Source organism: Cygnus atratus, chromosome 8 (assembly GCF_013377495.2).
Source record: "Cygnus atratus isolate AKBS03 ecotype Queensland, Australia chromosome 8, CAtr_DNAZoo_HiC_assembly, whole genome shotgun sequence".
Taxonomy (NCBI): domain Eukaryota; kingdom Metazoa; phylum Chordata; class Aves; order Anseriformes; family Anatidae; genus Cygnus; species Cygnus atratus.
In genome coordinates this window covers 9,059,135-9,087,092 of record NC_066369.1, presented here as the reverse complement: position 1 = coordinate 9,087,092, position 27,958 = coordinate 9,059,135, and the positions used below count along the sequence as shown (strand labels likewise).

General features: G+C 52.9%; 2 protein-coding genes across 12 annotated transcripts in view; both read left to right on the top strand.

Annotated features, from left to right (window-relative positions):
- Positions 1–22,849, top strand: part of PACS2 (phosphofurin acidic cluster sorting protein 2) — a 76,413-nt gene extending 53,564 nt beyond the window's left edge. For all 10 annotated transcript variants that reach the window (XM_035537191.2, XM_035537193.2, XM_035537189.2 and 7 more), the window contains 7 exons: positions 26–134; positions 6,947–6,989; positions 10,686–10,728; positions 11,595–11,730; positions 14,975–15,201; positions 16,798–16,911; positions 17,907–22,849. In XM_035537191.2, coding sequence (XP_035393084.2) covers positions 26–134; positions 6,947–6,989; positions 10,686–10,728; positions 11,595–11,730; positions 14,975–15,201; positions 16,798–16,911; positions 17,907–18,025 — 791 coding nt within the window. In that variant the 3' untranslated portion in view covers positions 18,026–22,849. The remainder of the gene's footprint in view (positions 1–25; positions 135–6,946; positions 6,990–10,685; positions 10,729–11,594; positions 11,731–14,974; positions 15,202–16,797; positions 16,912–17,906) is intronic.
- A 2,915-nt stretch (positions 22,850–25,764) lies between these two features.
- MTA1 (metastasis associated 1) overlaps positions 25,765–27,958 on the top strand; it is an 81,771-nt gene continuing 79,577 nt past the window's right edge. The window contains exon 1 of one of the 2 annotated variants that reach the window (XM_035537194.2): positions 25,765–25,958. In XM_035537194.2, coding sequence (XP_035393087.1) covers positions 25,931–25,958 — 28 coding nt within the window. In that variant the 5' untranslated portion in view covers positions 25,765–25,930. The remainder of the gene's footprint in view (positions 25,959–27,958) is intronic. The other variant, XM_050712154.1, reaches the window with a different exon arrangement.

The following is a 27,958-nucleotide window of genomic DNA, read 5'->3' as shown; positions in this document are numbered from 1 at the left end:
TTGATTTTTCTCTCTTCTGTTGCAGTTCCAGAAGCACCTGATGTCGTCTCCAGAATAACGCAGTATATAGCAGGGGCAAACTGTGCGCACCAGTTGCCCATTGCTGAAGCAATGCTGACGTACAAGCAGAAAAGGTATGTTACTAACATAACACTTTCCAGAATGGTCATCATGTTGAAGTGAAGTGTTTTTCTCGTCTTGTGTGCCAGCAGCTTTAAAGTCACTCCAAACTGCAAACACCATGGGAGCCTTAGTGTGTTACACTTAGATAATAGTGAATCTGCAGCAGTGTGGTTCATTAAGCACCGTGGTTTCTTTGGAGACCTGCAAGGTTTGGGGAAGTAAGCTTGTGGACTGTGGCATGCCCTCCCCAAAGTATCTTCTATGAGATTTGGCCTTTTTGCACTAGTATCAAGAGAACTGAAACCCTTTCTTTTTGGAGTGTAAATAGCAGACCTTCACACAGGGGAGACAAAGTCCTTGTTAATTGGCAGTTGCAGGCTACCAGGGCTCCTACTTGGGAGAGCTGACATTCACCAGGTTTTATTTCAGCTGCTCTTAAGGGATAAACAGTCTGTCAGAGGAAGGAATTGGGGTCTGAAAACAAGATTCAGAAGTACGTAGAGCCTCATACAGCCATTGTCTGTGAAGAAGAGTAATTTAACACTAGAAGGGAGAGGGATATATTGTTTCTGAGGCACTGGGGAGAATAACAAACTCTAAATCACACAGATCCCAATGACTTTTGCGAGCAGGATTAACACCCGCATGTGATGTTTCTCTGTTCAGGACTGGCAATTTTCTGTGTGGCATGGATGGTTTTAACCATTAATAATTACCCATCCCATGCTGTCTCTGATCTTTTAGATACAGCTGGTCTATTAACAGCTCGTCTGTTAACAGCCATCACTGGTGCCTCATTTGCTTAAGAACTGGGAAGGATTCAAGGAGGGGGCAGAGTCACTTTTTTCCCTCTTCTTGGAAATATTTATTGCTGGTTGGAATTGCTTTTCCAATCCTCTGTCTGTTCTACATTACTTTGCAGAAATGATTCAGTGAAGTTTAGCCCATTCATTATGCTCTCCTAATGAAAATATTCTAGATTGACTGGTCCATTAAAGATAACGCATTCTCTTTGCATGTTTGTGAATTTCTGTAATGTTAACCTGATAAAAGTGAAGTTTGGAGAGCCACAGGGAGCTCAAAGCTCTTAGCTTCAGTCTTTTTTTGTTGTTCTTTTTGGTGTGAGGACTTACCATAGTTACAAATACAAAGGTCAGCCACCCCTAGTGCAGTGTTAACCCCTTCTTATGGCTGATTTTTCTCTGGTCCTTTCAGTTGCTGGGTTCTGCACGAATCTCCACTGCTTTCTCCATTCAGTTACAGGTTCATTTTTGTCATTAATGCACAGTTAATCACTTTGAGTATCTAGAAAGATCAATTGGCATACTTTGTTGAAAAAAACACCTGAAATCTACTTCAGCAACACACACACCCCTCTCAGCTGTGTGCATGACCTCTTTTCCAAGCTGGTCTCATCCTACTTGGATTTTAGACCTTTTGGACCTTGCAGTGAGATGTTTGACACTGTTGAGATGGTTCAGATTATGCCGCAAGTTCAAACTTTGCAGAAGATTGCTTGGAAGAGATTACTGAGACTGAGTCAGACTTGTGGTGTAGCCTACAGTCTTTTAGTATCTGTGGCCACTTTGAAACAGCTTCCACATGTAGCTAAGTACCACATGGGTAAGCTGCAGAGTGAGCTAGAAGAACAAGCTGTCCTAGGGAGGGATGGACAGTTCTCTCTTCACGTGGCTTTCTTTGGAAATACAGCTGTCTGTCATTGGCAGTATTGTGGAAAAAGAACACAGAAATTGTGTTTCCATTATCTAAATGAATTCATCACTTTGTTGTAAGTATAATAACATATTTATCTTTTTCTTTGGTTGCTTTCTGAAAAGGAAAAAGAGCTTTCATTTTGATTTTACTCTAAGGTATCAGTTCCTTTTAGGTTCCCTCTCCCATCTCCTGTCTCTTTTCCACCCATGAGCTGGTCTTTTGTGCCTTGTTTAACAGTTCGTGCAGGTCTGGGATGCTCAGTTTGTGCTTCAGGTTAAATTCTGCTCGCTGCTTTGAAACTATGGCATTTGCTGGCAGAATGCACCATTAAAATAACTGCTCTGCCTTTGGGTCACAAAGACGGGTTGCCAGGGCATACACTGAGTGGAGTGAAGGGGTTATTAAGGAAATAGCTTTGAGCAGTAGAACACTGAGAAGGTAGGTTTTTATCTTTCCTACTTGCTGGTTAATCCTTGCTGCTTGGTCGCAGCCATCAGAGGGTGCAGTGTAGCTCCAGAAGGATTAGGACTAGCAAAGGCTTTTCATTCCCCATCCATTGGACCTGGAGTGCTCTAGGGGGCACTTGGTGGCTCAGGGCATGCCTCGGACCCCTGGGTTTGGGGTTGTGCCAGTTGGGGTTCAGCTGTGCAGTGTCTGAGTGCAGACCGGTGAATCTTCTCCCCAGAATCGAAAAGTTGAGGACTAGTCTCTTATTGGCAGGCTCTCAGAGGCATATAGGACTTCTCTGAGGCTAAGAGAGACAGGATATTTGCTAGCAGGGGGAGCTGTACTCTCAGCTGCCCCTGAGACCTCCTTGTTCTGCAGGGCCCCCTGCCTCTAACCGTGTGGTTATTGGACATTGCTTGTTTAGACCTCTGTTCACAAAGTTACTGCAACTCCTTCTCCTTCAAGGCCAGAGGGGAATGGCTTCTCCAAGGCAATGGTCCACATCGAAATAGCAGCACTACCTACCTAACTTGATTGCAAGACAAATCTCCCAGGATCCTAGCATTTGCTCTGTTAAACAAGCCCAAGGTCCAGAGAGAGCGAAGCCAGCTAGCCAGCCTTTAGGACATAGCTGTATGTGATGAGCCGCTTCATAACTTTATCGCTAGCTGTCCCTATTCTGACTGACCTCTGCTGTCCTTCCCGTCCCCTTGTTCTGTTTGTCATGCCGAGAGGTTGGCGCATGTACTGCCTGTGATGGGCTGCATATGGTGCGAGAGCTTTGTCCCGTTCTTTTGCAGCATCTGCTGGCCTTACCTGAAACTGAGGGGGCTGGGAGAGAGGAAGGTGTTCAGGAAGGAAATGCTTGTCATGTCGACTTGTCTGCATTGCACTGGGTGACCGACCTTGTCCCTGAGCACTGGGAGAGCTGGTGGTTACTGAATTGTCAAGGCAGCACCTGGGGAGCTGAGGCTGTGCTGCCAGAGGCGTGCCTCTCACTGGGGGTGCTGATGCCTCTCTGCTTGGCTTTCTTGAATGAAGCTGAGCAGTATTTGAGATCTGACGCTGTCAGAAGGTGCTTGCTCCCAGTGTAGCTGGATTGCTGATCAGTTCTGTGTACCTGGGCTGCTGTCACCCACTGTAAGTCGGCATCCAGCACAGCTCATGCCATGTGGCTTCTGGATAGCCCTTGTATGAACCTGGGAGCAGCTTGGCTGTTGGAAAAGAAAGCGCTGCTCGCTTGTCAGGGCGAGGGCTGGGTTAGTTCCTACCTCGTTACATGTTTATTAAAACCTGACGTTGTAAGGAGAACTTAGACCAATTCTTGAACCACAAGAAAATGCCGTGGGTTGGAAGGTGAGCCAGGTTCCTGGGCAATAGGAAGCAGGGGTAATGCTGGTTTCTACCTGCAGGGCAAGGAGTCCAGGTCCTTTCTCTGAGTGCTGCTGCTAAAACACACCTTGCAGCAGCTGCTGAATGTGAACGCAGCTTGTGAAGACGGACCCGGTCCCTCCTCTGGCTCAGCAGTGCCCACATCACCTGCCTTCTTGCTGTGTGAACCTCATGAAGCCAAAGGAAACGTAACAGGCATTTACGTGTGCCCCTCGCCTGGCGGAGCAGTGTGAAAGAGGAAGGAGTCATGGCTGAAGAAATACCCTGGACGTCCTGATGAGTATGGCCAGCCTGCTGTGGGAACAGGAGGGATGCTGGCTGAGAGCTTCACAGGGAAGCAGAGAGGTGACCCGCACAACGTGTCATGGAGACTCGGAGTCCCTTTGCCTCGTGACCACTGGAGACTTGGTGGGACAGGGACAGCATTAGCCAGCAGAGAGCAGCAGCTCCTCCGTGGGAAGGATGCTTCGTACCAGAGACAAACCTTGGAGGGCTGGTGGTGGTGCCTGGCCTGAACTTGCACGGAGGGCTGCTAGTCCTCCTGTGGTAAAGTCCCTTCTTGCCTGTTGTTCCCCTGGAGGACTCGCTTGGAATAAAGTACCTGAGACCCTCCTGCTAGGAAACCACAAGTGTTTGGCTGCATAAGAATCTGCTCTGGGTTGCTTAAATTGGAATGAAATCTTATGAAAAGGCTAATAGCTGGCATAAGTGGTGGAAGTGATTATTCAGTTTCTCTTACTGTAACCTTTGTGTGCTTTGTGGCTTATTTTGTACGTTGTCCCAGAAGTGAGAGAGATTATTCCTTCCCTTTGTCAGGTGGGTGACTCCTGGTGCTCTGGCTTGTCATTTCTAAGAGTCTTAAAGCATCTAAATCTGCCTACGTGTTTTTGTTTGATCTGAATTATTTCTTCTGGTGGGGAGGGAGTATGTGAGTCTGTTTCTGGACAGTTCACCTTTGAAGGATTGATTGCAGGTGGATGGATTTTGCCCAATCAAAAACAGTAATTAGACAAAACCCATTCCAAATAAAGAGTAGTTTCTTTCTAGCCTCTCTGCACGGGTCTAGGGTTTTTTTTGTGTTTTTTTTTTTTTATTCCTCAGAAATAGAGATGAAGTATCAATGATGCTGTTGAAAAATCACAGACAAAGGGGTAGGGTTTGGCTATAAATTATAAGGGGCTGTGGTGGAAGGCTTTGGCCTAGGTGAGAGGATTCTGGATGAATGTTTGGGGATCCCAAAGGATAAGAAATAGGAAAGAGCATAAAAGATAAAGTGAAGAACAAGCACAGCCATCTCATCTGTCCTTCAGTCTACATGAAGAGCAGCTGTTCTGATAAGCTGTGTTTTCAGAGGCATGCATGTGAGATCAGAGATCCCAAGAAGATGTGTGACAGGACTAGCCTAGCCCAGCTGAAATCCAGATGGATTGCTTCAGGGACAACCTGTGCATCACTGTGAGCTGCGATAAGTGGTGGCTGAAGCAAAGTATTGATTTCAGAGCTGCCCCTTGGCTCTCTTTGGTGAGAGTCTGAGCTCCCAGGGGAGCAGGGACAAGTTACCTGCTGGAATTGGGCAAGATTTGCTTTTCAAGAGCTCAGAGCAAAGCCACCCAGCAGCTGTGAGGTGACGAGGCCGTGATGGTGCTTCCCTCCCTTGGTCTTGCTTCTTTGACTTGCTTCTCCCTGCTTCGCAGCCCATGGAGCTGAAGAAAGAAGAAAGCTGAGCTGCTGTTCGTGCTTCTCCGAACAGCTGTGTGCAGTTCTCCTTGCCCTTTGGAGAAGAGGAGCTGGAAATCTCATGTCCATAGGAGATCTGTTTGCCAGGGGACCTGCAGCTGTGGTTGGAAAGACGTGACTGTTCTGGCTTCCAACCCAGAGCTGTGGGCTCTGCCGTGTTTGCTATGCTTTGGGGGAAGGAGTGAAGATACAATGCCTGGGGTTGAAGGCAGAAAGGAAGCAAAGCCCCCAGCTTGGCTCCAGATCTCAGGGCAGAGTGGAGGCAAGGCAGGAAGCAAAAGCACCTCTGCTTTTGACCGTGAGGGAACCCTGGCTGAGTCACGTTTCCTGCAGTTATGTGCCATTCTTTCTGTAGGACCTAGAGGAAACTGTGCAGCCCCTGGTAGCTGCACGGTGGTTGGCAACCTTTGTGCATTTGGTGCGTTTCTGATCTGTGCTGAAAAGGGTGCAGAAATACCCGTTTTACTGAAATATGTGCTGTGCCCAGCAGCGCTCTGGGTGAAGGCAGTGCTGGAGCTTGCCCTGTGTGTTGCGGTGCTCTGAGGGGTGCACAAAAGGAGAGACGTGAGAAAGCTCCGTGGTTGGCTGCTTCCTACCTGCTCCCTGTGCTTGGCCCTGAGAAACGTTGTGTATCTTACCCGTGTGGCCACTTCCAGTGCTGAACGTGGGTTCTTCTGAAGACGTGGGTGTGCTCCTGCAGCCCTGTCCTGCCCCCACGTGCCTGCCTTCCTCCTCACTCGGATCCTCCCCTCCTGTCTTTGTTGATTCTCCCGGCTCCTGCTAGGTTTGGTTGTGGCCTTCGTGGCTGGCCCGTTGTCATCACCCTCTGGCTTCCAAATCCCAGGCAGGAGCAGAGCAGGAGGGGCTTGCAGAACGTGCGTGGTGTTGTCTTCAGGCGGCTCTGAGCCGACGTGTGCGTGCTGTTTGGTCTGGTTTAGCCGTGTGCTGTTCTCCAGCTGTGTCCCGACCCACCCGGTATGCCCTGGTGCCTGTCTCAGTGGCTGCAAGCTCCCGGTGGCAGGGAACGTGCATCCGTGTGTGTGTGTGTGTGTATGTACGTGCTAGTGCTGCACCAGTAACCACGTGTCACGGCTTGTAACCCCGTGGCAGGCTAACTGCTTTAGCGATGCCGGGATGTGCAAGGTATGACTCCCAAGGTGGCACGCGTGACGGCCGGGCGTGCGCAGCGCTGCAGGGACTAGTAAGTAACGCCCCGCTCCCCGTGGTGTCGTGGCACAGGCCCGTCTCCTCGCGGCAGGAGGCCGTATGTCTGCGATGACTGCTGTGCCGTTAAAGCATGTTTCTCTGTCGAGCGCGAGGGAGATGTTTCCCTTGAGGGGCCTTCCCCTTGAGAGGCGTGCCGCAAGCTGTGTGCTCTTCCCCACCCGTGCTGGCAGGGGGCCTTGAGAGAAGACGTTGGACTGGCGCTTGCATACTGTCCGTCCCCGCTGCATGCTTGAATGCAACGTATAAAGTGAGTATCGTGCCTGTGGAGGTGAGCTATTAACAACTCTTTTCTCTTTGCCTTTAGCCCCGACGAAGAATCTTCACAGAAGTTCATTCCCTTTGTTGGGGTGAGTGTGTCTTAGTTACTGTCTCAAGCCACAGGTGTTGAAACCAACTTATTACCTGGTTTGTGGGGCACAGCAGGAGCCTCAGGAGTGTCCTGAGGCAGTGTTACCATTAGCATGGTGAAAGGTAGGATGCAACTGCCTCGTGTAAGCAAACCTCTAAGATCCCTCAAAAAACTGCTGGGTGTCTTCCACCTCCCAAGCAGCTCTCTGGGCTGCATGCAGGCCAGCACTGAAGCAACCACCATAGCCTGGTTATTGCTTTGTTAATTCACTACAGAGAAGAAAGCATGATGCTGAAGTGCTCTGACCCGCAGCCTGTCTCTGCTGCAGGCCAAAGCACCTAGTTAGTGGGAGTCACTGCTGGCCATGTGCAGAGGAATGGGCTGTGTTCCTGAAAACCTGATCCTAGGGTCTCTGTGCTGAACGTTGCCCCATGTATCAGTTTGGCCAGATTTGTATTCCGATGTCAGTCCTGTGTGTTTGTCATGAATGGTCTCCAGTCCTCTTGACATCCCATCTACTCCTGGGAAACGAAGGGTACATCCCCCTAGGGAGGTCACATATACCACTGCTAGGTTTGGCTGAGGCAGTAGCTATTTAAGATATTTTAACAAGCGAATATGTATAGAGACAGTACGTATATAAGTAATATATATTGAGATAGTGCTCCCTGGTTTTCCTCCTGTCTTTATGCTCCCAGCTTGTGTGGCCAAGTGCAGAGTATCTAGGCAGGGGTGTGTTTGCTTCTGTTGGTTTGTGCACTATGTACTCTGCCTTTTCTAGATTCCCTCCCCTTATTTGATTGTGTTCTTCAATTCCTTAAGTTTTAGGTATCAAGTCACTGACCTGTGGCCCAAAGGGTATCCCTTGACTGCTCTTCAGCTACTGGATGTCCTCTTCACAGCTTGTGCTGCTCTCCTGTAGCTTCTCTCTCTTGCATGCTGGTTGTCTTGTTTTGCCTTCTCTGTGTTAGGCCGCCTCGTGTGTTTCCATTTGTATCCCTGCATCAGAGCTCATCTGAGATCCCAAGGAGTTTAGAGAGTTTATCCACTCTTGCACTCAGGCTGACCCTGCTTTCACTCTGGTGTCTCATCTCAGCGCAAATCTCTCTGCGGTGCTCCTGTGATGACAATACACCTTTGTTTGTTGAAGGAAAGATGTCTTCTGCTAAAGCAGAGGCACATCTTCCTGATTTGCTCCCTGCTGATGAGTTTTGCTGTGATATTGTACGTGTTCTGTGATTGCTGGTGAAGAACTGCTGTTATGAAACAGCCGTTTCACCTTCCCAGTAACAGGAAAAGCCCAGAAGTGCTTGAAAGCTCCTGGATTCATCTTGCTGGAGCTGTTTAAGCTCTGCAAAGCTTTTCTTTGGGGCCGATGTAGTTCAGTGCCATGTGCAATGGGAGCGTTTGTCCACCTCCTCTTTGAACAATCATTATCCTTACAGTACAACACTTTACCCAGACTGGATTTGATTGTCTGGAAGGGGAAGAGTCAACAGGTCTGTTGTGTGTGTAATGCTGCCAACCTCCCAAAATTTTGCCTTGGAGACATGGGCTGGCTTCCTACGTTGGCTGGCAGAGAGGGTCAAATTAAATGCTGCTTATTCCTGCCTCTGACATATTCCTGACACAGTAATTCCCCATGAGACATGTCTGAAGGGACTCTTAAAGGCCGATTACAGGCTTCTCACCAAGTACAGAGCTGACCATGAGCACTGTTCTGTCCTTCAGCTGCAGCCTGCTTGGAGCTGTTGGCCAAGGAGGGGAGGGAGCCAGCGATCTGTGGTTTTGGGTCTCCTGATGCTGCTTGGCCTCTGTTGGTTTCTAGGCTGCAAAAACTTCTGTCCTGCAGCTGGGTCATGCAGTTTGATCCGGAATCAAGCAGGGCAGCGCTGTGCTGCTCAGCTGGGCTCTGAAGAGGTGAGAGCCTGGCCTCGCGAGGGACCAGCCGGGCACAAAGGCTGGTGGTGAGGCTGCATCGTCAGCCAGGTGCCAGGAGAGTTAACAGGATGCACATCCTTCCCGAAGGGAGAGGAGGTTGGCTGGATGGAGGCTTTGTTGGAGCTGCAGCAGACTCAAGCCCCTCCCTGAATGAAGGGAGGGGAAGGTGTTGAACCTCGTCTTCCTCTTGTGTCTGAACTCGAGCATCATCAGTCAGCCAGCAGGAGGGAAAAGGCCAAAAGAGATTTCCTTTCTGGCTTGCAGATCAAGGTGGTTGTAGGCAATTTTCTGTATTGCTTGTTCTTCCTCTAACTCTTCTGCCTCCTCTCCTCTTGTTCCCAGCTACTCGGTCTGTGAAACATCCTCTTGACATTTAACGCATACAGCATGAGTGGTTGCTGGACTCCTGATTTGCTCCCCTTTGAACAGAGACTGACCAAACCGAGCTGCAGCCCCTGCTAAGATCCCTAACTCCTTTTCCCGAGCCAGCATCCACTCGGGGAGCCACTGCACATGTACTGCTGTGGTTCGAGATGGCTTTTCAAAGCCTGGAGCTAACAGAGTCTACCTGACAGCTCTCTGACATCTGGTGCTGAGTGTACAGCACACCCCTGCCCCTCCAAGAACTGCAGACTTGCTTGCTTCTAATGACTGGATCCTTTTTGGTCCTGTAATCTGCTCCCTGGAGATGTGCTCTAGACATGATCTTCCTGAACTTAACCATCTTCTGTTTTCAAGCTAAATAGGCCAAGCAGTATAATTTCTCACTCTAAAACAAGTTTTATTGACGTGAGGTCACTTTGCAGCTCTTCCACACTTGTCAGCATTTTTATAGTGCAGACTTAGTCCTGCATACAGGTGTAAGGGCCTTAAGAAGGGTCTTTCTGCTGCAGTGCGTGGAGTAATGATGCCCATGCACCCTAGCAGATCGTGCCAACAGAAGGGCCCTGCTTTATATCTCCAAGGGTTGTTTTATCTCTCTAGGCCTAGTGTGTTCTTGGGAGCTTGTTTGTAGCATGCTCTGTTCCACAAGTTACTGTTAGTTTTCTAAGTGTGGCATTTATTCTTGTCCTGACTGTACTGACTGGTGGTTGTTCATATCAGGACACGTTTGTATCCATTTTACGGTGTGATTGGGGTTGTTCTGAGCTGTACATGTGATGGTGTATCTCATGTACAGTTGGTCTGTGCCCCACTGGCCTTGCAAGGAGCTTTATATTCTTTGCTGGACTCTTCTCTTGTTTGGAGATTTGAAAACTCTGGCTAGAAACTGTACTTTGTCACTTCTGTGGTTTCCTAACAAACCCAAGCTACAGTGAGCCCTGGAAGTGGCTGCACTTGTGTGGTGGAAGCAATATTAGCAGGTGCATTGCAGCGATGCTGAAGAGATAGTTACATTCCTTTCTCCTCTCTGCCCTATTCCCACAGGTGTCACGGGCAGACCCTATAGCTGACACAGCCTGGGGCTGACCTTGGGCTAGTCAGAGCTCTGCAAGTCTGTAGCAGCTCCATGGAGTCTGTGCTGGTTTTTGGATAATTCAGGGAAAGGTTGTGAGCTGGTTCAGCTTGGCTGGACACAGCTGGGACCCGCCTGGCCCTTACAAGACTCCACTTCCTAGCAATGCTTTTACACTACTCTGCAGGGACAGAGCCAAGGGGGTTGTAGGGATGGGCTTAGTTTGGGAGGTGAGGGCTCCTGAAGTTGATGGGACCCTGTTTCATAGAGCTGTGCTGTTTTGTCCCCCCTTTCTAGGTGGTGAAGGTTGGAATAGTGGAACAATCCTCTGCAACGTCAGGTAACAAGCATCTTGTGTGTGCTTTCTTGTGTCATACAGACTGTGGGAGGCTGATTTCACAGGCTGAATGAGCTTATTTGTTGTTCGTGTCTCGAGGTTTTGTAAGGTGAAACTGCTTTTATTAGCTCTCAGTTCTGTTGCATTTAACTCCAAGTGGCTGTCCTCACCCTAAGAAGCCTTTTTCCTTGGTACAGTATGAGGAGCTTCAGGCCAGCTGAAATTCCCTTGTCCAGGGAAATTCCACACAGATATGAGCAAACCCCCGTTTTTGTTACGTGTCTTGTCACTGGGGTGGATTCACCGCTATGGTTATGTGAGGTTCCTGCTCCAAATTGGAGAGGCAGCTCAGTCACCTAATAAATTCAACATCAAATACGTGCCCAACACTGGGAACTCCAGGGTAGGCAGCCAGTTTGCCAGTCTGACAACAAGTGTAGGCCCTGGTGTTTTAATGTGGGAGTGTGAAACTTGTTTACACGTGCTTACACACGTGGACATGGAGCAGTGACATTTTATTGGTGTGAACTTGGGTTTTCCTCCTTTATGTGCACTGTTAGTCAGGAATCTTTTTTTTCCTAATCAAACATCAGCAGGGAACTTTGAGCAAATCCTAGGTGAGAAGATGCCAAATGGGGAGCCCAGAGGAGTGTGAGTGTCTCTGCTTCTTACCCCAATTCAGAAAGCCCCATGGTGTAGGTATGGGGGCAGTCACAACCGATGAGCTAGCTGATCTCTGGATCGAGCCTGAACAAAGCCAACGCAGAGATCTGTGCAGTGTGTGGGCAAAGAGACTGAGTTATTATCCTAGCGTGCATGTGCTGGGCCCTGAGACAAACCCAGACAAACTGTGGCTTCTTCTCTGCAAGGTGACTCTGATGACGCAGCTCCCTCAAGCTCCAGCGTCCTTTCTTCTACCCCACCTTCTGTGTCTCCTGCTGTGAAGGAAGCCTCCCCCACGCCACCTTCCTCACCGTCTGTCACAGGCAGCTTCTCGTCCTCAAGGTAAAGCACGTTTTGTCTCATTACGCTCCCGTTTGTCTGTGCTATGACATACACAGGAAAGAGAAAAACTCTCCGGAAGGAAAACTCGTAGCTCTGCCTTCTTCATCCTCTGCAAACTTAAGTTGTCACCTTTCCTGTTTGCCTCTCCTGCCTCTGGGGTCACTGTGTCCTTGCTGACCCTGGGAGAGCTGGGGAGGGCAGAGGGGATCTTGCAGCTGACATGAAGGCTGTGTTTCTCAAGGGCTGACACATTCGATCTAGAAGTTTCTGATAGAAACCCTGATTGTGATGAGCCAATGTGGCAACCTGTTTGGGAAGGTTTGTGTTCTCCATCTTCTGGTATTTTCCCTTTGAGACTGGATTCTGTTGGGGAGAGACGTAGACAAAGAAAATACCTAATACACAGGATGTGGATGTCACCCAGGTGCCTGTTCTGTAGCTAGCCTAATCCCTCACAATTGTTATAAAATGTTGTAAGGGACTATAAGGTCAGAGTTGCTCTGTGGAAAGAGCAGGCTTTTTCTCTGTGGGGTAGTGAGCTGACAGTTGTCAGTGGCATAATGGAGCTGCAGTTTCCATCCATGCACCTGTCTGAGAGCATATCTGAATAGCAAGGAGACAGCACCTGTAGGCAACACGAAGCTCTGGCGTAGCTGAAATTTTTGCAGGTAGAGGGAGGAAACCAGGAGAAGATTACTGGTAAAGAATTGCCCTGAGCAGGCCTCTCGCTTTGTTGCCAAACAAGATGTTGCCTTAGCTGTCTTACAGCTTGTGTGTGGTTCTGGTATCCACCTGTAGAAGCACGCGGTGAAGTTGCAGGTTCAGGGGAGCGCAGGTGACGTGACCAAGGGGACTGAGCAACATCTTATGAGGGGGTACTAGAAGAGCTCGGATTCCCCAGATTTGGTGAGGAAGAGACAGAGAGTTAAGAAACTCAAGTTTTGCAAAATCACAGTGGTGCTGGGTTTGCTGAATACTGAGCTGTGGTTCACCAAACCTGTGGTACAAGGCCTGGGGGGACACAGTTGAGACTAGTAAGAGGTCAGTTAAAAGGGAGAAAGGAAGGGGATACCGACAGCAGGGAAGGTGGATTGGGACCACACTTTTCTCTGCTACTTCTGTGGCAGCAGGATCAGCAGGTCCAAGAGAGGGCAGGCAAATTCATGGAGAAGCAGATCCATCAATTGACACTAGGGGATATCCCCTCTGCTATCCGTAATCCAAAAGAATGCTCTGCCTTCAGTGACTGGGCTCACATGCTCTCCCTAAACAGCATTTCCTACTTACCCACCACCCCAGAGAGCCCCACGGGGCACTTTCAAGCCTGTTTTAGATATCAGAAGTTGAAGTTTCCTTTAACAAGAGGAACTGGAAATGCGGAAGTCCCAGATTAGCAGGTGCCCAGCGACTGGAAGGTGTTAGCAGCCTCCTGGGGCAGGCTGAAGCCTGCTTCCCCCAAGTCCCTGCTGTTGAGCCCCTTGGAGCCCTCCTGCTGCCCAGGCGGGTCCCAGCAGCAGCTGGTTGGCACTGCTGGGGCTGTGCAGGCTCTGAAGAGCAGAGCTAACTGCTCGTGTGAGTTCCACACGGGCTTCTCAAATGGGGAAGTGGTTTGGGAACGCATTAGGCTGTAAGAGCTGTGAGGCGTGGAGTTGGCACGTCTGAAGCTGACAGCTCGCCTTTGGGAATCGGGTACTTTTTAGCCTAATGCTCTGTGGTAAAATCATCAAGAAATGAGGAAGTTTAGGTTCAGCATTATTCTGTCTCCACTGATCTGTATGTGACAGCACAGGGGGGTGGAGGGTGACCCAGACTGAAAGATTTAACCCATGTGTTTAACCAGGGATGGAGCAGGATGTCCTGTGCAGGCAAAGTGAGCACAAAAATGCTTTGTCTTTACAACTGAAATGAGAAATGTAGAGCCTTAAGACCCAAAGAAGCTGCAACTTCTTTTTATTAAAAAAAAATAAATCGCAGTTTGGAAGTTGTCCTGCGAAATCAAACCCTGGTTTTGGTGATCCAAGATAAACTCTGCTCTGCTGTCTGGCTTCAGATGAGTAAATGACAAAGAAAAGGAAATGATTTGCAGAGAGGACTGTAACAATGGTCCGTCCTTGTTTTACATGCGAGTTTCTTATTACACAGGGGATGTAGACGGATGCTTATTTTATTCAAGAGCACAGATTCATAATTTTTGTTAACAATTGCCATTTCTCAGGCAGGGCACACAGTTAAATGTAATTAGCCAGCAGACTGGTAGATAAGATTTTGTCAAGTACTTGCGTATTATTCAACACCGTGTCATTGTGTAGGAAGAAGTACAGGCTGTAGGTCAGCTGCAGGTCCACTGATCGGTAACCCCTGATGCAGAGGCAAGGGGCAGGCAGGGAGGGCGGCGGAATTTCCCAGGTTGCTCATCTTCCCTTTTCTGGCTCAAGAAAGGCTGGCAGTGTGTTTTGGTGACACATGTCTGTTACCACACAGTGCGCGGGAGTCTTCGATAGCACATCGTGTCCTGAAATCTGCCGTTGTTTAGCAAACATCACAGGACTTGTCGAGCGTTTTCCTAGCACAGGAATTCCCCAGCCTGCAGCAGGGCTGTGGAGCCGCTTTTCCTGCGCCAGCTCTTGTGCAGGGACCTGGGGAGACTGGGGCTCCTGTGTGACCTGGTGGGCCGTTTGGACAGGAGGGAAGGCAGCTGCTGATGGGCAGAGGAGATGGAAGCGGTTAGGGGAGCTGGGAACTGAGTGCCTAGTGCTCAGGGATCCATGATTTTGGCCATGTTGCAACTGAGCCAGAGTCATTCACCCATCAGGAGGCAGCAGCGAGTCGGTGCCTGCAGCCTCTTGCCCACTCAAAGGCTGGAGGTGAGCTGGGCCACCTCAGGGGCTGCATTTGCCAGCTGGGCCACTGAACTCGGCATGGTGTTGGGAAGCGGTTTGTCTGATCCCCTTCCCTCTGTTCACCTCCGTGGCTGTGCAGGACAGTTCCTGTCAGCTCATTGCAGTGCTGCGCTGCCAGGCTTCTGGCACCCCGTAACGTGACCCAGCCTGCACCACTCCGTGATGACTTCTTGTGCCTTTGTGATTCCTGGGTCGCACCGAGGAACGGTGCTGCCTGATTTCCCAGAGAGACAGGTGCTTGTCCTCTGACCGTCTGCTCAAGAGCAGCAGCCACTGAAAAAACACAGACGGGGAGAACTTTGCTGCCTGCCGCACAGAAATGATCATCTTCTCCTATTTTCTAGCCAGAGCCTCGGTGCTGAGCTGATGGGCCTGCAGGTGGATTACTGGATTGCAGCTCCACCCGTGGACAGAAAGAGAGACCCGGAGAAGAAGGACCCCTCCACTACCAAAAACACACTGAAATGCACTTTCCGGTCCCTCCAGGTCAGCAGGTTACCTGCCAGCGGTGAGATTGCCACCACTCCGACCATGTCCATGACTGTCGTGACAAAAGAGAAGAACAAGAAAGGTAAGGTGGACGTGTCTGCTGCTGCCAGAGGCCAGGAATGCAATGCTGCTCTCCTTGTTCTGCCACTCCGAGGCTGACTTGTCAGTCCCACATTACAGTGACTTAGTCATGGTTTTAGCCCCCAAATCCCTCGTGTCTGTAGACAAGAGGTGACTGTATAAGGTGATAGTTTGAAGGGGTGGCTCCTCGTGCTGTAAGAAAGGGATGTCTTCATACCTCCAGCTGAACGGCTAAGATGGCAAAGCCCAAAAGAACAAAGGTGGGGACACAGAAAGGTCATTTGTGGGTGGTTAACGCCAGGAGGATGCACTGCTCTGGGCAGCTTCCCTGTGTTCTTTGTCAACCCACTGGTACTGGTTTGGGGTTTGGTTGGTTTAGATGAGAGGGAGCTACAGCCTGCACAGCTCCATGCTGTGGTCTCTCTGGTGTGTGGCAGAGTTGCAGAGAGTCTGGACATCTGCGCATCCCATCATGTCGCAGCATATGGCAGCAGCCCCAGCAGAGCCGTTTTGATGGATTGGATGTGGTGTTCTCACGTTAGAGTACAGTTGTCACAGCCAGACCTGCCGAATCATTGCTAGCTGTGCTCGTCTTTGTGGGAGGTGGTGTCACTCCGAGCAGGTTTGCAGCAACGCAAGCTCTAGTGCTCTTGCACTGTGCTTTGTGGGACAAGGAGATATGGAAGAGAGATTCTCTCAATGCAAACAAAGCCTGATGTTGATTAAGCTCGTGGCTTTGAGTGTATTTCTCTTACCAAAAAAATGCGTTTTAGATGGTGTCAGTAATTCTGTATCTGCATCTGGCCTTGGTAACGTGAAACATTAGAAATTGTGAACAGCTCTGCAGAGGAGTATTTTCAGGGCAGCTGCAAGGCAGTTCTGCACTCGCATTTGACTGCCAGTAGCTGTCTGGTGCAACATCTTCCTGCCCAGGAGGAGCCTGGGAGTCATTTCTGGTGGAAGCAGGGGCTTGGGGGCTCTGAGAGAAGGTCTGCAGAGCCTCCCAGACCCATGGCTGCAGGACACGGGTACATAACCGCAGCCAGGTCGCACGGGACCATCATAGCTGTGGCACTGCTGGGACCAGAGCTCTCACCCCCAGCCACACTCTTTCGGCGTGGCATGTCTACAGGGGATAAGCAATCCTGAGACACAAACAGCTCATCGCTGGGCTGGCTGCGGGACCTGGGTGTGTGCCCGATTTGGCTGGAGCGCGGCGCTGCCTGGGAGCCACATGCAGTGTGTGGGACTCCCCCTAGGTGGTGCGGCCGCCCGGCAGATCCCTGCCAGGGCGCAGGCTGGGGCCCGCTGCACATGCTGCTGTTTGCCCAGCGTCCCTGCAGAGCAGCAGGAGTTCCCTTGAAGCGGCCCTTCCCGTGAGCTGGGAATGCTTCTTGTAGAGACAGTCAGGCCTAAGGTCTTGATGTGTACAGGTGATGGTGCAGAGCATGGTCCAACTCCTGCCGAACAGGTGAGAATTAAAATCGGGGTTAGAATTTTGAGACGTGAATGTTTAAATGCAAAAACCCAAATGAGTCGTGGTACATCTCCTGTGAGTGGCAGAGATTCACTGTGTGCTGGTTTGATTTTCTTCCAGTGATGTTCTTGCCCAAGAAAACAAAAGACAAAGAGGTCGAGTCAAAGAGCCAGTGTATTGAAGGAATCAGCAGGTTGATTTGCACAGCGAAACATCAGCAGAACATGCTGCGGGGTAAGTGCGGCTTGCATCCCCTCAGGCTCTGGGGTGAGGCTCAGCTGCTGATGTCTTCCTACAGACAAAGAGCTGAGCTGGTACCCTGCCCTGTGCCCTGGAGCCAACGTAATGGGGGCCTTCCTGGGGAAGCACTTGGATGTGGCCAGCACGGGGGATTGCTTAATAGGTCTGGGATGTGGGAAAATCCTCTCTCTCCTAGGAACTCCTCTGAATCAGTGCCCTGGATGAGGACAAAGACTGGGCCAGGTTCCATCTCCCCTCCCTTCAGCGTTTCCTGTGCACATCTGGGAAGGAATGGTGGAGGGCCATGAGTGCCTGCTCCTCTGGGCAGGAGTCTGGCACAAAGGCACACCACAGTGAGAGTGCATCTACAGGCAAACCTAAAGTGCCTGTCAGCAGAGCTGTGCATCCCATATCTGTACGCTGTCCAGTTAATAATTCCCACCACTGTTAACTGCAGAGAAATCTGCTTAGGTCACCTTCCTTAATTCTGGCCTGATCCCTGTGAGAGAGGTGAGTGTAAGGGGTGGTCAGAAAACATGCCTCACCTCTTTAGAAAACACAGATCTCCGTTAAAGTGCAATGAGGAGAGACTCCTGTCCATCTCTATAAGAGCACATTTTCTCAAAAAAGAAAGTGGGGAGTGTTTGGGAAGCTGGAGAGATCAGATCAGGTGAAGCTGAAATCAGTGCTCTGGGGAGCTGCAGCATCAGCGCGTAGCGATGACACAGGCGTGCTGCAGGAACAGTCTGAGCTGTTCTCCCTAAAGCTGGTCTGCACTTGAGCCTTTTTCCCTCGTGTCTGCACCAACTTAAAGAGACAGCAGTAGGGTGGCCGGGCAGAGCAGCTCGTACCCTGAGCGCAGAACGTGGCCAGGCCTCCCTCTGCTGACTGCAGGGAGATTTCTAGCAAAGCTGTTTCTGGCTGACCACTTCCACTTGCTATTTTCTAACTCACCTCTTTTTTTTCTTCTTTTTAATCCTCCCCTGCAGTCCTGATCGATGGGGTAGAGTGGAACGACGTCAAGTTCTTTCAGCTGGCAGCACAGTGGTCCTCTCATGTCAAGCACTTTCCCATCTGCATATTTGGACACTCCAAATCTAACTTCTAGCCGTGCTCGGCGGAGGGACCTTCTGTCCGTCCCAGGGACTGCACACCAGGAGCCAGGAACTGCGTGCCAACTCTGACTCGCGTCGCTCTGCCCTCTCCTGCAGAATTAATTACAGATGTGCTTGGATTACTTTTGAATTACTTTTTTCTATTAACTCTTAAGTTTACTACAAGGGAAGGAAACCCCTTTAAACAAAGGCAAAAGAACAAAACAGTCTTAAATATAGATGTGCTGACAAAAAAGCTGTGGGGGAGTTGGCAGGAGCAGGCAACCTGCCCGAGAACACCTACCACTTACAAGCAGATAGCTGAATTACTGCACTGCTTATTAACCCGAGACCTCATTGGTGTGCGTGGGCTGGGGAGCCGCGGATCAGCTTGAACAGATTTTGCAGAAGAGCACGCACGTTACGATGCATTTGGCCCCCTCCCTCCATGTTTCTAGCAAAACCAATGGCCAGTCTTTCTTCCTGCTGCCAAAGGACGAGAGATCAGCGAGGCTGGAGGGAGTTCAGCTGTCTGGTTTGAGAAACAAACCGCATAGCTAGGGAGATCTAGAGAGGAGATCGCCCTTCAGCGCACGGAGTCCGCCACGAGGACAGGCAGGTGTTTGTGCTGAGGTGACACCTGAGGAGGGTTGGGCAGGAACAGGAGTTAGGGAAACACTAGGTGTAAGGGAACTCCAGTGTCCCAGGTCAGTGACAATGACCAAACCAAGCCAGTCACAATGTCCCCGCAGCTGGCTGCGCTGCTGAGGGACGCCGCGTCAGTGGGGTCGCTGCTATTTACATACTCACACCGATTATTTACCTGTCAATAAAACCTCGTCCAGCCTCTAAAGGGAAAGGATTTTTTTAATAGCTGCAGATTTTTTTTAATGCTTTCTAAAAAAAGAAAAACAAATAAAAAATAAGAGGGGGGAAAAATTAAATTGCCAAAAAAACCCACCCCAAACCCAGAAGATGAGCCGTTGTCTGTGAAGTGATACATCACTGTAGTGGCTGGAGTCAGAGCCAGCTAAGGCGCTCTGCACGTCCAGCTGCCTTCCCGTCCATCTGTCAGACTGCACACGTGAGGTAGCGTGGGCTGCTTTATCCGCTCTGCCTTTGTCCTGCTCTGACTGCGCCGTCCTCCCCAGAGCCAGCTGCTGGCTTTGCCTGGGTGTATTTTCACCGTGCCCGGCGTAACACCCAGGATCTCTTCTCACAGGGACTGCGAGACTGCAACAGAAGCAAAGGGTGCTGCGGGCAGGCGGCCTCCTGCAGGAAGTTGCCCCGACCGTCTGCTTTCTGGGTATCCCTTCCCAGGGGCATTTATTTCCCCATGGGTTGCATCCCTTCCCCAGCAGCGTGTTTGCCCTGGCAGGGCACTGCCTGCGGGCTGAGGCTTTGCCACGCGATTCAGTCCCAAGCTGCAGTGGAAGCTACAGCTGGGACGTGGGAGAGGATGCAGCCAGCCGCGTTTGTTGTCCTGCTGGGGCAGCAAGGTGTCCTCGGGGGAGCTGGAGGAGTGAGACTTGGGGGTGTCTCGTGCCCAGGGCTCGTTTTGGCCTGGCTCTGGCCGTGCTTATGTTCGCTTTGTGCATCTCACTGCTGCCAGGACACGGGGATGTTCTCGCAAGGAGTCGGTGTGGCAGGCAGCAGCTCCGGGCAGCCCTGGTGCTACGGATGTGGCTTTTTGCTCTCTGGGCTTCCCGAGGTGTTCGCAGGAGGGGCTGGAAGCAGGCGGCAGATGGGGCTTAGGGAGCAGAGTGTGCCTGTTGTGTTGAAAAGCAGATGTTTCTGGCCTTTCGGGGTGAGGGACTGAAGCTTCTGGTGGGGTCCTTTGGGTCCCCCCCTTGTGAGCAGGTCTGGCTCCACAAGCATTTCCAGAACGCGCTTTCAGAGAGCAGTGATGCTTTTGAACCTTTCCCGGCATCCACTGGTCAGTTTTTGTTGTTGTTGTTTTTCCCTCTGACTCGTTACCCTTGGTTATTAAAGGTCTTGGAGAATTTGCTTTGTCCTGCTCTGCACAGGGAGCGCCCAGGTGGCTTTGAGCAGGGTGCTGGTGGTGTGCTCTGTTAGGGCTTCTGCTGACGGGGAACAAGGGATCTTCAGGCGAGAGCGTGATCCCTGCTGGATCTAGTGCCTCTCACAGCTCAGGGCACGGGCTGCTTCACTGATTTTGATTTCATGAAATCCTTTCCCAGCACAAGTGCACCCTGCCTGGCCGGGGACTGGGCATTCCCTTCAAGCCACCCGCGGGAGGAGGACGCGGTCCAACGCTCGGCGGCACGCTGCTGGGCAGGCCATCTTGTCCGCTTGCAGTCCTCCTCCCTGCGGTCTGCGGGCAGGTCTGCCTCCGTCTGCCTGTGCCAGGAGCTCAGCTCCGGTGCAAACGGTGGCACGTCCACCAGTTTGTGCATTTCTGGCTGACCTGAGCTGATGCTGTGGGATTGAGTAGCGTTGCCTAGCAGCAGCAGCGTGGGAGATGGCGTATAAGCACATCACTTTTCCCTTTTTTTTTTTTTTTTTAATTTTATTGAGGCTGTTGCATCGAAAAAAAGCTTTTTCAAGGAAATTAGTCAGTGTGCGATTTCTTCCTCAAGGCTCACGCTGGAGTTACAGGAGCGGCTGGGCTGGCTTCCAGCGCTGGGAGCCGCACGCGGCCCGGGCAGCTCGGTGCCGGCGCGTTACTGCTGCGGAGGAGGGACGGACGGGACGGACAGACTGACCGACTGCAATAACTTTGTTTACTGGGGAGCGAGAGGGGAGCATGGCTGTGCCCCTCTCTGCATTTCAACCTACTGTAAAGAAACAGACGGTAGCTAGCGCGGGATTTCCGTGGTCCTGCCTATACGTGTGTTGCCCTGCGCTACTGTGTGCGTGTATGTGTGAGAGAAGCACTCGCGCTCGTTGCGTTTCACGTTGGTTTGCGTTTTGTTCCACCTCTGTACAACCGAATTCACCGGGAAGCTCTGCACGCCTGAGGGCTTGTGTTTGTGCCCTGTTGGAAGCTGCCTTTGCTCGGAAGTGCAGCCCTTCGCCCGTGCAAGGAGACAGCCGGACTTCGCAGCCTTGTCCTCCTGGGTCTGGCAGCTCTCAGGTCTCCCACCAGGCGATCTCCTGCTCTCCCAGCAGGATTTGGGGTCCCTGCCAGCCAGGCGGAGCACCGGGGCTGGGAACGCGGTGGGGAGAGGTGGCTGCGTGTGAGCTGGTGGGTACTGACGGATGGCTGGGGGCAGGAGACAGCGTAGCCCCATGTTCAGCTTGAGGGTTTTGGAGAGAGGTGCAATTTAAAGGAAGAAACGCCACGGTGTTATCTCACCAGCCCGTGTGAGATTGGGCTTGAAACAGCTGGTGTCCTTCCCAGTTGCTGGTGGGAGAAGGGCCCCTCCTTCCTCAGAGGTGAGGCCTCAAGAAAAGGCTCGTTGCTGTGCTGTGCGAGGCTGACCTAGTTTATCAGTGCTGGTGAGCACAGGAAAGATGGAAGGTTTTTGTGGCGTCGTGTTGCACCTTGTGCTTCCCAGTCCTCCAGTTTTGTTTTTTTGGAGACTAAGGCTTGTCCCTGGCCCTGCCCGGGACGGTCACCTGCTGAGCTGGTGATTTTGCAGAGGTCTTGGGTGGCTTTTGTAGCTCAGCACTGCAGTTGCCGTTCACTTAATTTGTTACCCTTTACATCTCAGCGGTAACTGCAGAGTCCCTCTTAATTACACATGAGCTTGGGGAGAGCCACCGTCTCTGTGGCTGTGTTTTGTTGTGTTATTAGTACGTGCTTGCTGCTTTATCCTGCAGGGCGGGCAGGGGTGGGAGGCTGGAGGTTTCCTGGGGCTGGAGGAGATGTGCGTGTTGGTGTGCAGTCATCAAGCTTGGCTGAGCACCACGCTGACCCCTGCTCACCTGGGATTACAGCAAAGGCCTCGTCCTGCTTAGGGGTAGCAGGAATTCAGCTGCAGCTTGCCCCAAATGGCTCTGCCTGGTCATTTCTCACCAGTAATGGGTGCTGGAGGGAGCAGCGGAGAGCCAGGCCCTAGGGCATTGCACCTGGTGCCTCAAAATTTAAGAAAATCCTGGTGAGAGGAAGCAGAGCTGATGGCCTTCTGCTGCCGGATGTGCCGGGGGAGCCTGGAGTCTGGGCTGAGGGCAGTCCTGCTGTGCAGCAGCACCGGGCTGGGGGGCCTGGTGCTTTCCTGGAGCTAGGTCAGATGCAATGTCCCCGTTCCTCTGGTCTCAGTCTGGTGGACAGCTGTGTGGTGACTCATTTTTGTGTGACACTCCCTCTGGGCTTATCAAGTAGGTAGGGAGAAGGCCAGAACTGAGCAGCAGCATCTCCCAGAGGTTTTCTGGAGCCTCTTCAGCAGGGCTGTCAGGGGAGGTGCTCCTGCAGGGACAGTCGGCGGCAGTGGGACAGACAGGAGGAGGGGACATGCCAACTTGGAAAGCAGCAGGTGACTGGTTTCCTTAAGGAAGAGCTCTGGTATCGGGCCACAGCAGTCAGCTGCTGCTTTGCACCTTGGCCAGAGCATTGCCTGCCCCGCTGCGTGCCTCGGCCACGGAGATGCCACAGGGAAGCACCTTGCCAGTGCGGGTACCGCGTGCTGTGCTCTGCTGCGTGCCACGAGCCTTGTCCGGACCGCAGCGTGCCAGGGGACGTTACCACTGTGTAGGTTCCTGAGTTGTCCATCTGTTTCGTTGTTGTATTGTTTGGGTTCTATTTTTTTTTTAATGAAGACATTAAGTGTAAATAGCCTTTTTTTTTTTTTTTTTTGGAACAAACTGCAACGTGCTCGACCTCGTCAACTATTTTATGGTACTAATGCAACACTAATAAAACTGGACATGAAAGCACATACCCGTCCCTTGAGTCATCTCTCGGCAGGGGCTGTTCTGGCGTGACTGGGGCAGTTGTCTCTGGTAGGAAATGCTCCTGGAAGCTGCTGCCAGCAGCTGGTCCCTTAGCCAGCAGCACAGAAGGACACATGGGTGGGAGCAGGCCTTCTCTTAAGGCAAGGTGTTGAGCTCCCATCGTGGCCAGTTCTCCTCTGTCCTGCGTGTGGGGTGGGAGATGATGGGAGAACTGGGCTCTGGGTCCTCTTCTGGAGCCGTGTGGGAGACGGAGCAGTGAGGTGCTGCAGTGTGTTGTACACATGGTGTGTGGTACTGGGAACTGTGAGCAGGACCACGGTGTGCTTTGTTCAACTTCTCACCACTGCTGTAAGGAAGAGGAGAGAGAAAAGGTGGTCAGAGCAGCCTTTCCAGGAATCACCTCCTGGCTCCTGTGCATGAGCAGGCTCAGAATGCCCTCAGCTCCTCCCAGACAGCACGTCTTATTGCCCTCAAGGGGCCTTAGCTGCAGGAAATCCCGTTTTGAGCATGTTTGCAGTACCAATCACATTTCTTTTTTCTTGCATTGTACCTCCAGTTGCCCAGCAGTGTGTCCCAGGGCAGAGCTGGTGGAACAGCACATCCTCTCCCAGCACCACTGCCCTCTCCCCTTCAGGAAAGCAGAGGACCAGCCCCGCAACACCAGGGAGCAGGACATGCTCTTGTGTCTTCTGCAAGGGAAGATATGTGCAAAGGGAATTTGAAGGGCTGACCTTTCGGTCCTGGTCCCTCACTGAGCTCAGCAGGAAAGGCCCTGCTGCCGCTGAGCAGTAGGAGGGCTGTCATGGGACCAGGGAGCAGCAGAGCGGGGTGATGAGCAAGATGGCAATGGAGCTGGGTGTAGCAAGGATGGTTCAGGGCCAGGGTGTGCCCACTCGCATGCAATAGGCACAGAAATCTTCCCTCGCCCACGTGTGCTGGGATGAGCTGATTTGGGCCAGGTGGCCTCCGACGGGGCTCTGGAAGCGCCGGCATCTTCTTTTTGCAGGTCTCAGCCTTTCCCAGCGGATGTGCTCCCTCGGTGCCGCATGAAAGGCATCGAATGGAGGAGATGCCCCCTCAAAACACCAAGGGCTTTCTGGAAGGACTGCGTTTGCCACGGGGAGAACCAGTGATGCCCGTGGGTCTGGGTTTTGGCAGTGGGAGACAGGGCCTTGACGATCCCGCTCCTTCCCAGGCTGCGGCTGCCGGAGCCAGCTGCCCTCCTGCCGTTGCACAATGCCCCGGCGGTGACCACAGCCATTGCTCAACGTGGAAGAGGAGCAGCAGGGAAGTCCTGACATGTTTTTGTTGCTATCGTTTAAAAACCAATTTAGCGTCTGGAAAGAGCAGTCAACACCACATGACTGGCCACTTCTTGGTGTGCAACCACCAAGTGCCCCATGATGCGATTTGTAAATATTTATTCTGGATAATTTTTCTGTGTCCTACTGAATTATTTTCCGCTCGGCAGAGCAGTGGCGGCAGCAGCCGGTCCCTGCGTGCAGCACAGACAGCTGTGTCCACAGTGGCTCAGCGGGCACACACTCCTGGGCCAGCTCAGAAAGGAGGGAATATCGTGGTGGTACCCTCCATGGAGTGAATGTTTTTGGATTTTCACCGCCAGCCATGCTTTCCTGGCTCACTCCGTGCAATATTGGGAAGGTGGAGGCATGGCCTACTGGATTGTGGGGCCTGACGGAGATTTTGGCACCTCTGTGTGCTGTGTTGAATATGGCTGTGTCGCCTGGGGGCTGTAGCCAGGCCCGGCCTGACCATGGGTAGGGCCTGGGGCTGGGACCGCGCTCGGCACTAGGCTCTTCTACTGCCCCGGGCCCGGCTCAGGGCTCGCTGCCTGGCTTGGGCCAGGCACGTGGGGACGTGAGCCTCGTCACTCTCACAGGAAGCAAAAGGCCTGCTGTTTTTGGCTGGGTGTGAGCACAAGTGGTGTGTGTGCGTGTGAGGAGGGCTGGGTGTGAGCACAGGTGGTGTATATGTGCGTGAGGAGGGCTGTGTGTGAGCACAAGCGGTCTATATGTGTGTGAGGAGGGCTGTGTGTGAGCACAGGCAGTGTGTGTGTGTGTGAGGGACGGCTTGAGCACAGGTGATATATGTGTGTGTGAAGAGGGCTGGTGTGAGCACAGGCAGCGTGCATGTGAGAGCTGGGTGTGAGCATAGGTGGTATATGTGTGCATGTGAGGGCTGTGTGTGAGCACGGGCTGTGTGCATCTGTGTGAGGGCTGTTTTGAGCACAGGTGATATATGTGCGTGTGAAGACGGCTGGGTGTGTGCACAGGTGATATATGTGCCAATGTGAGGGCTGGGTGTGCACACAGGTGGTATGTGTGTGCGTGTGAGGGCTTGGTGTGAGCACAGGTGGTATATGTGCATGGGAAGAGGACTGAGTGTAAGCGCAGGTGATACATGAGCCCGTGTGAGGGCTGGGTGTGCCCACAGATGTTATGTGTGTGTGAGGGCTGGGTGTGAGTACAGGCACTGTGTGTGCATGTGTGAGGGCTGTGTGCGCACACAGGTGGTATACGTGTGTGTGGGGGGATGGCTGGGTGTGCGCACAGGTGATATATGTGTGTGTGTGAAGGCTGGGTGTGAGCACAGGTTGTGCGTGTGAGAGCTGGATGTGCGCACGGGTGGTCTCTGTGCGTGTGTGAAGCGGGCTGAGTGTGCGTGTGCCCGCGTGAGGCGGGCCGTGTGAGGCCGGGCGGGCTGTGTGTGTGTGTGCGTGTGTGTGTGTGAGGCAGGCCGGGTGCGTGCGAGGCGGGCCGTGTGTGTGTGTGTGCAGGCGCTGCCCGCCGCGCTCCGCCCTTCCCCTCTCGCCTCCCGCAGGCCGCTCCCCTCCCTCCCTCGCGTCCTTCCCCTTCCCCTCCCTCTCCCCGCCGCCGCCGGGCCCCTGCCCTCCCTCCCGGTGCCTCCTCCCTCCTCTCCCTCCCTCCCCCGGCGGCGGGCGGCGCGGCCCCTTTAACTCGGCGCTCCCCTCCCCCGCCCGCCCCAGCCTCCATTTTCCAGCGGCTCCGGCACCTGGAGGCGGCGGCGGCCCGCAGCCGGCCATGGCCGCCAACATGTACCGGGTCGGAGGTGAGCGGCCCCCGGACCCCTCCCGCGGCCCCAGCGGGGCCGGGACACGCGTGTGGAGCCCGGGGGGGCCTCCCGCGGAGGCTGGGCCCCGGGGGGGGGCTGCGGGGGCACGGCCGGGGATGGGGACGGGGTTTGGGGGGTCGGGGCGCGGGAGGAGGCGAGCACAAAGATGGGCAGGCTGCTGGTGGGCTGCCCGGCCTTCCCTTCCCTTCCCTTCCCTTCCCTTCCCTTCCCTTCCCTTCCCTTCCCTTCCCTTCCCTTCCCTTCCCTTCCCTTCCCTTCCCTTCCCTTCCCTTCCCTTCCCCTCCCCTGCTTCTCTCCCCTTCCTTCCCCTTCCCTCCCCATCTCTCCCCTCCCTCCCCTCCCTCCCCTCCCCTCCGTGCCGTTCTCCTGCCCGCTCTCCCATTACTCTTCCCCCCCGCCCGCCTGATTGCCCTTTGTTTTAACTCACGGCAACAGAAAGGAGAGGCAACAGGGCCCTGGCTGGTGGATTTTATGGAAGATAAACACCGAGGGTGGTCTGGCATGGATCTGCGCTCAGCCATTTTCCCTTCGCAGAAAGTGTGCGCTGCAACTTCTTTCTCCGCAGGATGTGCAGGAAGATGCTTTTGGGGGGCTTCCTCCTTCCCCAAACACCCCGTTTCCTTCGGAGCTCTGTAAAACCAGAGTAAAGTAAACTAGGGGGAAAATACAGCCAAGGTGGCCAAGCCATCCTGCCTGGCTGCTCTCCATCGGCGACTACTTTTCTGCTTTTTCGGCCTGCCCTTACTTTGTGCTCTGAAATTTTTGCTCCTTTTGTCACAGCCGTACTTTTTTCTGGTGCTTGGTTTCGTGGAGGGACGATGTGTGCCTTTGGGCTGTCCCGGCTTTGTTTCTTGGACGGTTACGAGCTGGTTACAAGCTGGTGGTGTGCATTGCGTTGTGTTGGACGGGGAGGCTGAGAGCGGAAGGATGAGGGGCGAGGAGAGTTGGGAAAATTCACAGCTGGGTTCCCGCTGTGAGTGGCAAAGGGAATCGGTGGTGCTTGGTGTTTAGTGTCACAGGCACGAGTCCCTGTGCCATCCCTGGTACTCTGCACGGCAAGGTCTGCGCTGTGCTCCCTGCTGATCCGCCTGGGCGGTGGGCAGGGATGTCTGCAGGTCCCTAGGCCACCTGCTGCTGCTGCAGGCTGTCCTGTAGGGTGCCCGGGGCCTGCCTGCCCCGCGGTGCCATCCCTAAGGACGACGAGGCAGGGATGGCATCCTTCATGTGGGCCCTGCCCAAAGTGTTCTGCCGCACTTACGGCAGATAACCCCAGCCAGCCACCAGGGAAAACTTCCTCGTGTTGCAGCTGGCGTCCCTCGTCCCTCATCCTCTCCCCGTGCACCTCTGAGAAGAGCCCTGCCCTGCCAGCTCTGCGCCTCCCGCTCCTAGCTGTGACAGCAGTGACATCTCCGCTGAACCAACCTGCCTCTTCACATCCAGCGCTGCCCACCTTGGTGGCTCCTGTGTGCCCCCGTCCCTGTGCCGGAGCCGGCTCTCCAGGTGGCCTTTCCAGCGCTGAGCAGCGGGGCAGGACCCCCCGTCCCTTCACCCCGCTGGTGCAGCACGAGGGGATGTTGGCCGCCTTTGCTGCGAGGGTGCATGTTGGCCCTTGGGCACTTTGTTGTTTTTCCAGGTGTTTTTCTACAGAGACGCTCTGTAGTCAGCCTGTGGCGCTGCAGGGAGTTATCCCATCCCAGATGCAGGACTTTGCTTAGCCTTAACTGAACTTCCTGAGGTTCTTGTCAAGCCATTTCCTGGCTTGTCAAAGTTCCTCTGAGTAGCAGCCTTGCCCTCCAGTACGTGGCATGCTTTTCCTGGTTCCCCAAACTTCTGGCGAGCGCGTTCCAGTCCCAGTCCATCGCAAAACGTCCACGGCTGGCCCCATGTCGGTGCCGAGGGATGCTGTTAGCAGCTAGGTGAAGGCTGTGCTGCTGATCGCAGTCCTCTGAGCCCGGCATTCGTCCGGTCTGCCTCCC